Source organism: Lycorma delicatula, chromosome 4, assembly GCF_047948215.1.
Source record: "Lycorma delicatula isolate Av1 chromosome 4, ASM4794821v1, whole genome shotgun sequence".
NCBI classification, from domain to species: domain Eukaryota; kingdom Metazoa; phylum Arthropoda; class Insecta; order Hemiptera; family Fulgoridae; genus Lycorma; species Lycorma delicatula.
In genome coordinates, this window is record NC_134458.1 from 135,049,322 (window position 1) to 135,062,384 (window position 13,063).

A 13,063-nucleotide genomic window follows, 5' to 3' on the forward strand; every position below is an offset into this window, starting at 1 on the left:
AGGAGGATCACTTTTTTTAATATTTCTTACTTCCTGTTCATCCTAGACCAAAGCCATTCAGGATCTCCACCGATCTGGGCCACCGCCATCTCTTGACACCAAATCCTAAAAACCCCCAAAATTAGGCCCCCCCAAAAAAATGCTCGCCGCCAAAATCTTGCCGTTTCTAGGCGTTTAATTGGTTTTTTTAAGAGTATTTTGTGTCAAAGGTCAGAAATGGCGAAATCGGTTTTAAACAGAAGGATATGACCTGGCGAAGATTTTTTTTTGGTGGGGGGGGGGGATCATAAAAGAATGGTGCGGTTTCAATAATTCATAGGAAGATATATTCATAGGGATATTTCTAGGTGTTATATTGGTATCCCTGAAAGCCTCCAACCCAAAAGTTTGTTTATCAGCAGTTGTAACTCACAACCTCAGTTCGTGTATTGTTGTTGCGTTGAGTTTAGTGAGTTACTATGTTCTCGGATAAAGACAAAGCAAAGTGTGTTTTATTGATATCTGAATTAAAATCCGTAATTTTAGTTCGACGTGAATTCGGAAGAGATCCACCACACAAAAATAACATAACACGTTGGTTCAAACAATTCGAAGAAACTGGATCGGTTAAGAAACAGAAATCAACGGGCAGACCAAGTGTACCAGTCGGAACGGGTGAACTAATTAGACAATCGGCAATTAGAAGTCCTGGGAAGTACATCTGCCGTCCAAGCGTCGAATTAGGTATTCAAAAATCAACAGTTCACAAAGTTTTACATAAAAAACTGAAATTACACGCTTATAAAATCCAGATACTGCAGAAATTGAAACCCAATGATGGTGTAAAATGTTACAATTTCGCTGTTGAAATGTTGGACAGATTAAGTGAAAACGAAGATTAATTACAAGATTAACAACATATTTAAAAAAAATTACTTTTGAACTCAATGTACTTTAATACATAAGTAAAATATTTATTTTACACAACTAAAAGGAATTCTGTAATAAAATGAAAACATTCTGTCCCTTTTCATGAAATAATTTGTTTGACTTAACACATTTAAATAAATTGTCGTTTAAAAACTAGTAATTGAATTAAGTTTAGTAGACTGCCATATTTTCCCAAAATGCTTTCTGGTTTTGTGTAATAATACCCTGTATGATTTTTAAAATTTTATCCCTTTTTTCACAAGGAAATCCATGAAGACTCTTCTGTGCTTCAGGAAATGGAATTTTTTCTGCAGAAAATCTAATTTTTGACATGGGGAGCTATCAACATAATCATTTTTAAATTGTAAATAAAATTGTCCCCGTTTGACTTTAATTTTCACTGTATCTTTCAAATATTCATTCTTACGCCTGTATTTTAACTTATTTTTCGAACTGTGTTCTTTCCAGTTGCAAATGTCGTAATAATCCATACAAACTGCTTCAACATTGCATGAGTTTTCTGTAGACACTGCATTACAAAATCTCTGAAGTCAGAAGGTTTTTTTTTTTTTTTAATGAAAGTTTCACCTGATGATGAAAACTGTTCGTGCTCATGAATGAGTGCCCAGGTTCAAAATAAAAATAGTTATTTCAGTAGCTGCTATCTCATCTGAATTAATAATTGTTATTAGGAATGATAGGAAACACCAATTTTTGTTTTGACTCTAGGAGTTGTCTAACCAAATAATAAAATTGCTGGTATCAATGTACTTTTTAAAAGACATGTAGAAGGCACTAACAATATCTTCTTTATTTCGGCTGCTTACCCCTTCGTGCCAAAGATCTGAGTAAGGCTTTAATGTACTTTTCTTCCCTACAGGGGCGAATGTCTGATGATAAGTAATTAGTCGTCGAATAAAAAGAACGTGTCTAGGCAATCATATCCAGTCTAGGCAGCATGATAATTTTCTGCAAATCAGAAGAAAAACAAACACCTCCATCAGGCAATTCAGCATGACCTTCTGCATATTTACTATAAGCAGATCTTGATTAACTTGCTGCATTAATGTGGTCTGTCCATGACTTGCACACATGAAAATTAAAATCTATATTAGATTTATCATGTTAATGAAGGTTAAATTCTTCACACCTCTTGCACTCTTCATCATCAAGTTTTGCAAATGATATTTTGTGTTGTTTTACAACTTAACAATATAGTTCATACAAAACACAATTTCTAAAGTTAGGGTATTTTTCCAGGAAATTGGAATCCATTAGTTTTATACTAACATCACTTGGAAGATACCTTATATTAGGTGTGTGTTTCCTCATGTAATGAGAGATTTGAGAATGGAATGATTCAATATGAATTATTTCATAATGCGGACATTTATTTTTTGATGGATGTTTTTCTCTCCGATCAGGCTTGGTATAATGGAACCTTTAGGTGTTCCTGATAAAACATTATGCAGCATTTTATCTTTTTTTTTTTTTGGTTGTAACCAGAGTATTTAAAAAAAACACTATAAATTTCATGAACTTTTTAAAAAAATACTTTTCTTGCTTAACTGCAATTTCAGATGTTCTTCTCTTTACTTGTAATCGTTTACAAGAATTTAAAATGAATGCTCTATGTTGTAGCCATGAACATCCCCATTACTGGTTGTTAATTGCAATTCTATGCTCTTCATTTATTTTTAAAGCACACCTTTTTTGCATGTTTCACCACAGTTAGGTATAACTTTATGATTTAGTTTCTCAGTCTCTAGTTTCATTTTCTTCCTTTCACAAATACTTTCATCATATTTTAACCGTTTTCTTTTCTGGATTTTAGGATTGACTTTGTTTTATCAGGTAGCTGTGAGTTTTTATTATCATCAACAATACAAATTTGTGATGTGCTACAGGAAGAAATTTCTGTTCCATCATTCTCAATGATATTTATTAAATAATCTACATCAGACTGATCACTGTTAACTCCAACATCTTTATTATTTGAAATACTAATGTCAAGAAAATTCAAGTTAGAAGAATGTTTTTATAAGCTAGAAACACTTTGTGAATTTAGTTGATTGTTCTGACTTTCACTCTCAAACTGACTAATTATTTCAATTCTTTGACCTACATTACTATGATCATCAATGAACAGAATTTTGTTACTTTAAAGCACAGTATTAGATAACATAACTGGTTCATTGCAGTTAAGACTGTTTTCATGCTTATTAACTGTAGTAGGCCTAGAATTATTAAAATTGTCACTTGAATTATTTCTGGTTGCTAAATCAAATAATTGTTTTGTTCTACTCGATGTCGGAAACAAAAACTTGGAAGAATGACCTAAACTCATTGTTTAAAATTGTATAAAAAATTTGATAAAAAATATAACACAAATGCACTATGTGTAATACTACCACAGACCTTAGATAACCTTAGTAAAACAACATAAACATAACCTTAAAATCAAATCCTATGCAGTAACTGAATCAGCTGTGACATAAAGCTCTTCAACTAAACAAGAAGATAGTAAACTAGATAGTCCTAAGCAAAATGGCAGTAAATGTATTGTACATACTGCCTTTTTCCTTAATAGTATATAGTTACTGCCTTCTTACGTAGTATTGTCTTTATTTTTGTGCAGATGCTGCTAACTTCTATAGCTGTATCTGCAAAACCACAGCACATACAGCAGTTTTGACTAGTTCACTAAACCATCATCCCACAATATGTAAAAATCATTTTTAATCTGAAAATTGTCATTTTTGTAGATACTGCCTTTTTCCTTAGGACAGAATACTAGTATTCAATTTATGTCAAAAGTGATTAACAAATCAGTATAAATTATTAAATCTGTGATTTGCAGAATTATGAACTATCATAACAACTAAATGATAATAATACTAAATTATAATAAAATATAGTTATCAACAAGTTTTATTTAAAATTACACTTCTAGAAAGTTGTAATATTTACCTATATTTGAACAGTTTATAAAAAAGACAGTTTTATTCTGACAATCAGATGGAAAAAAAGATATCTCAGCAGCAGTTGGATCTTCCATTTGTACATAGTGCAATGTGTTTGATTCATTGTCAACTTCTTTATGAAAACTTGATACATTCCTAAAAACAGAAACATACCATAAAGAAAAATTATATCAAAAACTGAAAGGTGCTAATAACATAATTTAAAATTAATTTTCACATAAATGATAAGGTTTCACTAACATCAACAGACGGTCAGTACATAAAAATGGGTCGTGCAGGGTTTTTATGCTATATAATTAATGTTAAATTATGTAGGCAGGTCTCAAAAGAATAACTAGATCATGGATACTGGTGTTTTTTGGTGGTTGGGTTTCAATTATCCACACATCTCAGGAATGGTCGACCTAATACTGTACAAGACTGCACTACATTTACATTCATATACATCATCCTATTCATCTCTGAAGCAATACCTTATGGTGGTTCTGGAGGCTAAACAGAAAAAGAGAGAGGTCTTATAAGATAATTTTTATGAGAGTAATACCTGCAGATCATTAAAATGTGGTAAATAAAATGTGTTATTACATTTTATGACATGTAATCCCACATGGCCCATTTTTGAATCTAAATTCTGGCCTTTTATAAAGAATTAAATATTTAAAAAAAAAACAGTATAAATATCAAAACACTAAATAAATTGATAAATAATTTTTCCTTTTATATTTAATGAATAAAACATACATAGTAATAAATATTCCTTATTTTTGTCATTATCATAACTTAATTTTTTAATAAAATAAACTTCAAAACAAAGAAAAGAATTTTTTCCTATTTTTCAATTTGGAGATAAATAATTTGATCAGTGACTGCAATTGTTGGTCATAAATACATGTTCACTAAAAATATGGTATGATTATTTATTTTATTATTAAAAAACAAACTATAGTTCAACTTTGTAGTGCTAAGTAATCGAGTATCTTATTTATTTATTACATTAAGATTAGTGATTATATCTATCTCACAAATCTGACACAAGTATGTGTGTCTGGAGAGATGGTGACTGGTTTTCATGTGAGTGAGTTACTGAAAATGTTATTAACATTACATAGCGCAATATATAACCATATTAACAACATAAACCTAACAGAAAAACAAATTTATTTGCAGTAACTCAAAACATAATATTAATATCACCATATGCATTAATGTACAGTTGTGGATACAAATGGGTATCGACAAGAACAAAGTCTGTAGTATAAATGGGGAGAGTAAACATTCTGTTTATGATGAAAAGTATGCTACTTTGAAAATGTTTCAACAGCAACAGCAATGTGTAGTGTTGTGAATAGATAGGAAAAAAGTAGCATCTAAATATTATTTTCTACTAAGTAGATCTAGAAAATACTGACTATAAGAATGCCACAAAGCTATCACTATTTATGATGTTGAGTTTGTATAATACTGTTGGTATGGTAATACTGATGTACGGTTTGTGATATTATACTGTGTAATCAAAATCTAATAAAGAAACGAAAGATGCACATTTTGATAAGTAAATTATACTTACTGAAATGTTAAAGTATGACAGAGTGATGTAGCAACTGTTTCAAGAACAGAATTTTGTAATTCTGGTTCAATTGTTGCTGTTAAATTATCAATACATAATTTCCCTCGTAGTCCTTTCTCCATAAATACAACATTACCAGCAGAATAATAATGACCTGACTGTGAACTTCTTACTGACATAATACTGGATATGGTTGGTGCTAATGAAACTGAAAAAAAGATTATAAGGTTGAATTGGAAAGTTTACTAGATAATAATATTAATTAATAATAAGTACAGTAATAGCTAGCTATTCCTGTGAATATTTTATCCTTGAGTGTCTGTTTTCTCCTTACCAAATCTGGATGTTAGCCAAAATTGGCGAACTTCATGATGTCTTATTCTGTTTCACATGCCTATCCTTTCTTCACTACCAACTGACCTAACACCTAACTATTGTTGATTTTTCCCCTTTAGACTGAATTACATTTTCAGTAAAAGTGTTTGAACAATCTCATTTAATTTCAATTTTGTTTTGTTTTGAAGTTTTTGACTAATCCTTTAAACATAAGTAATATTTTTTTCAAGATGAAAATTATTAAGGAATCCAGCATTAAGGAAAACGAATTACAAAGTTATATATTTATGTAAAAATGCAAAACGCTTAATTTGGATATGACTGAAATCAAATCCTGGGACCAACTGTAAATGCAATTACATATAAGGATGTTGAAGAAATGAAAATTCAAATAATTATTCTTGGGCTAATGATTTTTTGGGAAAGAAATTTTTGTATTAAATTGTTATCAGCACATGAAGAATTTATAAACACAGTGAATATGATGTATCACAGCTTGTATATGTATCACACAGGAAATAAGCAGATGAGTAGAGTTTTGGATTGTTATTACATTTAAATTTGTTTATTAATTTTTCACTTTATATATTTTTTAGACAATTAATTAAATAAGTCTAAAACTTGTTCATGGGAAAATGGTATGAAAATGTAATAGCATGTGAAAAAGAGTACTTGGGTGGGATTTGAACTCAGGATCTACAGATAAAAAGCTGAAATGGCTTTCCTTTACTTATGCTATTAATTTACCATAAAGAAATGATAGTGGTTAATCACCAATCCAGTCACTACTTTCCTAAAAATTGTAACCTGTATATTAACAAAGTTTTTGTGATAAATATTGATACAATTACTTCAGATTAATATTTCTAACTGTTGATGAATGGATCTAATAAATAAACTGCCCATTTGTTTTTTTTTGTCTATGATAAAATTAATAGATAATTAGGAAAAAATCCAGTGTGTACTTTTTTAAGGGAAATTAATAAAATAAAAAAGAAATCACAAATCTAATTTAAAACCATTAGGGTCCTAGGTACATAGTCAACGCTTATGATATTCTAATGGTTCCACAATATCTAGAATATCTCAAGCACTAGAATAATGGAAACAGAAGAATATGAAATTAAATAAAGTAGCAATGTTCAAAACCATGTTTATTAAATTGGTTCATACAGATCAGCTAAGTTAAACAACACTAGGTGCAATTTTATTCTGAATTATTGGCATTTATTAGAAGCTAAAGACTGCTGCAGTCAATGCCACAAAATTAAAAAAAGGGTTTGTTTTTAAATTTATATAAAGTTTTATAACAGACTATAAATATTAATTGGCTTATTGAACCTACTTTGTAGTATATTGTGTTATGAAAGCAGGTACAACTGGTAAGATAAAAAATAGTCTTACTACACTTGTTAACACAGCCTACTTGTTCTTCAAAAAAATATAAATAACACAAATTTATATAATATATTAGTTCCTTACCTTTAAATAGTAATAGAAACTTCAGAATCTTTGATTAACTGAGTTTATTAATACTAAACTAGAAAGAAAGAGTTGTGTTACAGGTTTTTACACAACTGTAAAGTTACAGAATACACTAGATTAATTAATAGACTATCATTTCTTGTTTTGCCACTGATATTATAACCACTGATAACTATCTTTGATTATTACATTATTCTTTTAATAATTTTATTTCCATTCTTGTCTTTGGCATAAGATGAATTAGTTTCACAACTTTTAGTGTATCTTTCACGTTATATTATTGAGATATATGTATCTTTTCATGCTATTATTCAACTATTTTTGCCTATTCAAAACATCCCTGAAGGTACATGTACAACAATTTTAGAACCACCGGCATTCAATAGTTTACAGGTTATTAAGACTATGTGTATCATATGTCTAAACATAATGATTAGGATTTATGTAAAAACAGATATCTCAAGAATGTTGAATTGCCACAATTTGTAAGGTTAATAGTCTTAGAAAGTCTACATTATAGTGATTTAGTTAGCTTTAGGTCATACAGTTTCGTTTGTGTGGTAACATAGTGTAAATTAAAAAACATAAAAATAATATATTTTTCAAAGGTACTCTGCTAAGAGTAACAGAACAAGTAGTAGATGAGTAGAGACTGTATAAAATTTGTTACATTAAGTATAATTGATTAAAAATAATTGTTATATTGATTTTAATTAAAAATAAGCTTACGGCAAGCTTTTTCATCACTGTTATTAGGACAATCTTGTACACCATCACATTGCTTATTTGATGGTATACATTTCAATCCTGAACCACAATGAACATGTCCTGGTTCACAATAAGAGCATGTCATCTCATCTGAAAGATCTGGACAGTCTGGAATGCCATCACAATGATATCCTGAAAGACCTTTCGCTTCAAGTGATTGAGTACAACCTAAAAAAAAAGAAAATCATAAAATGTGTTAAAAATTTCATGATATTAATATTATAAAAACAATTAAATTTTTAACATGAAAATTAATTTTTAATAAGTAGTTACAGTACAGGATGGAACTGGATAATTAGCTCTGAGATATTTTTTCCACTGGAAAAAGAGTAATTTTTTACAGTTTAATAACTTTAAAGTGTTATTACATTTTGTTATTCTTTTCAACAAGAAATAAATTTTATGAATTTAATTTAAAATCTGATTTAATTTTATTAATTAAATTAATTTTACAGCCACATAAATTATTGCCATTTTTAATTAGGTAATAAAAAAAAATCACAAGGCTAAAGTAACAGTCTTACATCTAAATATTAAATTACCTGGTTTTGGAGCACAATCAGCACCAACAGTACTGTATTCAGGAAAATTAAAACAATCTAATTTATCTTGAAATCTCTGAGGAAGACGACTACCACATCCCATCCAGAATTCATGACAGAAAGCTCTACAAGGTAATACAATTTCAAAACGACTTTCATCCAATAAACTTTTTTGACATGCAGGTTGTAAAACACGACATAAAAAGTCCAATGCAATACGAGAACATTCTGCATCAACTAATTCTCTGTAAATAAGTAAACAAATAACTAGATTATTTACAGACATGTTATGTAATCAATAGAAATATAGAATATATTTATATGAAAACCTAAAAGTTGGCCTAAAAGAAAAATAATTAGCACATAAAGAATTTTATGTAAATAATTTCTGATATGATACTATTAAAAAATAATAAATGTGATAAACAATCTTATGGATTTTATACTTAAAATCTTTCAAAATAATTTTTATCTTATATTTCTATAAGTTAGAAATACACAAACTTTCACAAATGTTAGTACAATTTTACAATGACATACATACACTGTTAATATAATGGTTTTATGTTTGTGTAAAGAATAGTATTTATGCAAACATAGGTTTCTTGCTGAGTCTTAAGTTAAGTGATTTTTATTAAACAATTTTATTGAATAATCATATAAAAATCAAAATAAACTGATACATTAGGTATTATTATAGCAGTATAATTTTAAATTAGTCCAACTAGTATACTATTGTACTAACCTGAATGCAATTACATCATCACTAACTTCTTGCAGAGATTTATGTCCTAACAAATTCGGATAAGAAGTCATGTTATATCCTAGATTAGCATTTTTACAGAAAGGTAATTTAACTAAACTACATGATCTAGGTGGTGATGATGTAGTTGTTATTTGTACAGTAGCAACTGTACTAGTACTGCTTGTCCCAGTTAATGCACTTGTTGGTAGACTCTCTTTAAACTGTATGGTACTAATATCTATTGTTCTATTACCAAGATATTGAGGTTTATCTGTTTTTGATAAAATTTCAACAAGATCATGTTCTGTTATTGCCGTTTTGCGAGGATCAAAATGTAAATTAAAATGAACTACTAAGTCTCCACCTTCTTCACTGAAAACAAAAACAAATAAAAAAATAATACAATGGTCGTCATTACTATTATTTTAATAAAAAATAATTTAATTAAAAGAAAATAATAAGTGTTATTTTTGTTAATTTAGAAGAGGGGTTTAAATTCTTCAAGAACTTAATTCAGTTCAAATGTATTCTTTCTGCTTCAGAAAGATTTTTCCATAAAGGACAAAGTTTTTATATTTACAAGTATCGAAAATTGGATCTTACGTTAGGTATCAAAGCCTAAAAGGCAGCTTTTGCATTCCTAATCTTTTTATTCTTTTTGCTCGGTTTTATATCCTTAGTAAGATGCAGAATTACTAAATCAGAATTTTTACCCATGGAGGAGGATATTTCACTAACTAAGAGTATACATTGTTTTAGTTTTAGAACTTTTCACTTTCCAGGAATAAATGCATACCAAGCTTATTTATAGGACTTCCATCATATTCTACATTATGGATCTTCTTGAAAAAGACTATAGATTATAAAGACTTTATTGTTTCCTGAACTTACCATGTCCAGTTAAGAAACTAATCACCTTCCTTAGGCTAAGAATAGTTATGTAGCAAAAGATTTAATAAAATCTTCACTGGGTTCTTCTATGAAAAGCAATACGATATTTTAACACTTGGATTTTCCAACATTTATTGACTTACTGAGCAGAGATCTAAGTTTAGCTGCAGTTTTAACAACTATTATACTAACTTTAATGGCTGATTCGTGTCCAATACAATACAGCAGCAAACCTGAACATTCTTTCGACAAGAAAATTAACCTGAATGTTCACACACCAACTGCAGTTTTAAAAAGTTTTTTTATTGTATAACTCTAGCATGCATCTGCATGCATTTTAACAAGGAAGATGAGATGAATGAAATGGTATGTGAAAAAAAATACCAGACCAATACTGAGAATCGAACCCAAGACCAAATGATCTTGAAGCCAACATGCTAATCTCTACACCAATAATTTAACTTTGTTCAGGAGTTAGAGTTATGACAGTTTTTTTTTTTTTGGTAGTCTCAAACCTATAAGAAATCAAACTGATTAGAAATAAATGCTTTAGCGCTACCTGGTTGTTTAATGGTTTAAATTCTGAGTACATTTGTTTTAGTTCTTATTTCTTAATAAAGAAAAACTGAAAAAAAATTATTTAATTCTGAAACAAGGTGTGAACATCATAGATTTTATAACTTATAAAAGCCATGTTCAGCATTATGGACAACCTAATACATAATAATACTAATCACATATCCATTATCAGCAAAATATTCCCACGGAAGCTGGTGGTGGGAAATAAAATAAATAAATTTCTTATGGGCATTTGAGGTTCCTGGAATCAAGTGGAAGGAAATAGAGTTTAGAATGTTAAGAGTAATGCAGTTACTAGGGTCCAGATTTTCTCCATGTGCTGAAAACTTGGTTAGGATTATAGAGAATCACTGGCCCAGCTACCAATTCAGGAAACAAAGTCTCTGAGTTGATCCTGTTCCGTAGAACTGATAACGGGGAAGAGAGGATCAACAGTGAAAAAAAAGGTAAATGACCATAAATGAAGATCTATCCATCCCAACTGGCCAGAAAGGTTTAAAATACGTTCTAGCTCAAGAAACCTATAATACCATGAATAAACTCAGTATTAATGAAATTACCTTTAAGATAAAGATCTAAAATAAAATTGCTACGTAAAATAATATAAAAAGTATATCATTAATTTTCTATCAAGTGAGTAACAGATTAATAATATTATGCTATAAGAAAATATATTATGTAAAAATTACTATAATAAAAGGAACGTAACAAACTGCAAGGCCATAATAGTACTACTAGTAAAGCAATACGAACAATTTTCAATCCAATTTAAATTGATTTCAAGTAATTACTAGATGGCTATAGATATGCAATACGTTTGGTTCATACTGACACAAACCACATGCTTTTACATAACTGGCTTTAGTAATTGATTCTAAACTAGTCAATAAATTCCTTAAAAAAATCATTTATAATTTATCTGTGGCTTCCACACTGTATTTGAAAAATTTTATCTTTCTAAATGGTTCTGCCATTTTTGATACTGTAACAGTAGTGGACAGTAAAATTCTGCTAAATTGTAGCATATTAAAAAAGTTGCTGAAATCTTCACTCTCCTTCCTACATATTAAATTGTTAAAATAAAACTATGTCATAAATATTTTTCTCCTTAGCAGCTGTCTGACGGTTCATTCAAAATTGTTAGAAATAGAACCAGACGTAGTTATAACAGCAATGTATTTTCTAATATCATGAACCCAACTACTAAAAAACTTTCACCTAGGTAGGAGACCTGTTTTGAGAAACAGAAGACCAGCTATAATGTTTTGATACTACTTAGGATTGTAATTTAGGGTAATTCTACATCACATCACTGTAGAAAATATCTGTATCAGATATTCATGTCTAGTGTAGAATACTAAACAAGGATTAATTTTAAGAAATAACATATGTTCTATTATTTTATTGTTTAATTGGTGTAACAAAATGTGGATTAAAAATATAAAAATAAGTTACAATCTTCATTGGTGAACAACACTTCCTAAAATTTAAGAATATTTAAATTAAATATTTTCATTCAAAATTTTATTAATTTGAATTTTTCAATGTTCCTAGTCTGTCTTACTCTTTTTTATGACTGTGATATATATGTAAAGTACCTGATGCATGTCAGGTCACCTACAATTGTTAGAGTTATGGTACTTAAAATTAAATATAAATAATCAGCCAACAGAAATTTTAGTGCAAATCACAAATAAAGTGAATATTCAAGTAGAAAATTATGGAGGTTGTACTTTATTTACAACAGGAATGGATGTTAAATAAGACTGGCTGCTTCCTAAAAGGAAACAGTTTGCCATTCACTGTTTGAATTTTCAGTTAGAAATATATTTTCTTGGTTTTAAAACTATAGTTTTCCTAATTTTAATGATTTATTTAGACATGTAATTTTTAACTAATTTTAGTTAAATTAATAGGTACCCATCAAGCGCAAGAACTTCTGTTCCAATAAAGGCACTTCTCAAATAACTCCGCCTGTACACAAGGTTCAGACCTTCTCTAAATTCTCTTGACCTTGATCTATACAATTCTGTCGATGGATCTGACATATCTATTGTGTATGCATCACCATCAATAACATGAAATACACCTCTAAACACTCTTTCTCCTCCTGGCTCCAATGATAAATATGTATCTGAAACAAACAAAAAATATGTATTTATGTAGAAAGTATATTATTTAAAAATAAAAAAATGGAAATAGAAAAATAGTAATCAAGAGATTCATCAAATATTTTAAAAAGATGTAGCGATTAATT

General features: G+C 29.0%; 1 protein-coding gene and 1 pseudogene across 1 annotated transcript in view; both read right to left on the bottom strand.

Annotated features, from left to right (window-relative positions):
- The window catches only part of LOC142323894 (atrial natriuretic peptide-converting enzyme), a 298,697-nt gene that overhangs the window by 19,550 nt on the left and 266,084 nt on the right, over nt 1-13,063 (bottom strand). The window contains exons 4-9 of the mRNA XM_075364224.1: nt 12,727-12,940; nt 9,337-9,708; nt 8,592-8,836; nt 8,011-8,217; nt 5,461-5,668; nt 3,880-4,028 (exon numbers count right to left, since the gene is read on the bottom strand). Of these exons, the coding sequence (XP_075220339.1) occupies nt 3,880-4,028; nt 5,461-5,668; nt 8,011-8,217; nt 8,592-8,836; nt 9,337-9,708; nt 12,727-12,940 (1,395 nt within the window). The remainder of the gene's footprint in view (nt 1-3,879; nt 4,029-5,460; nt 5,669-8,010; nt 8,218-8,591; nt 8,837-9,336; nt 9,709-12,726; nt 12,941-13,063) is intronic.
- On the bottom strand, nt 1,461-3,256 carry LOC142323205 (uncharacterized; annotated as a pseudogene).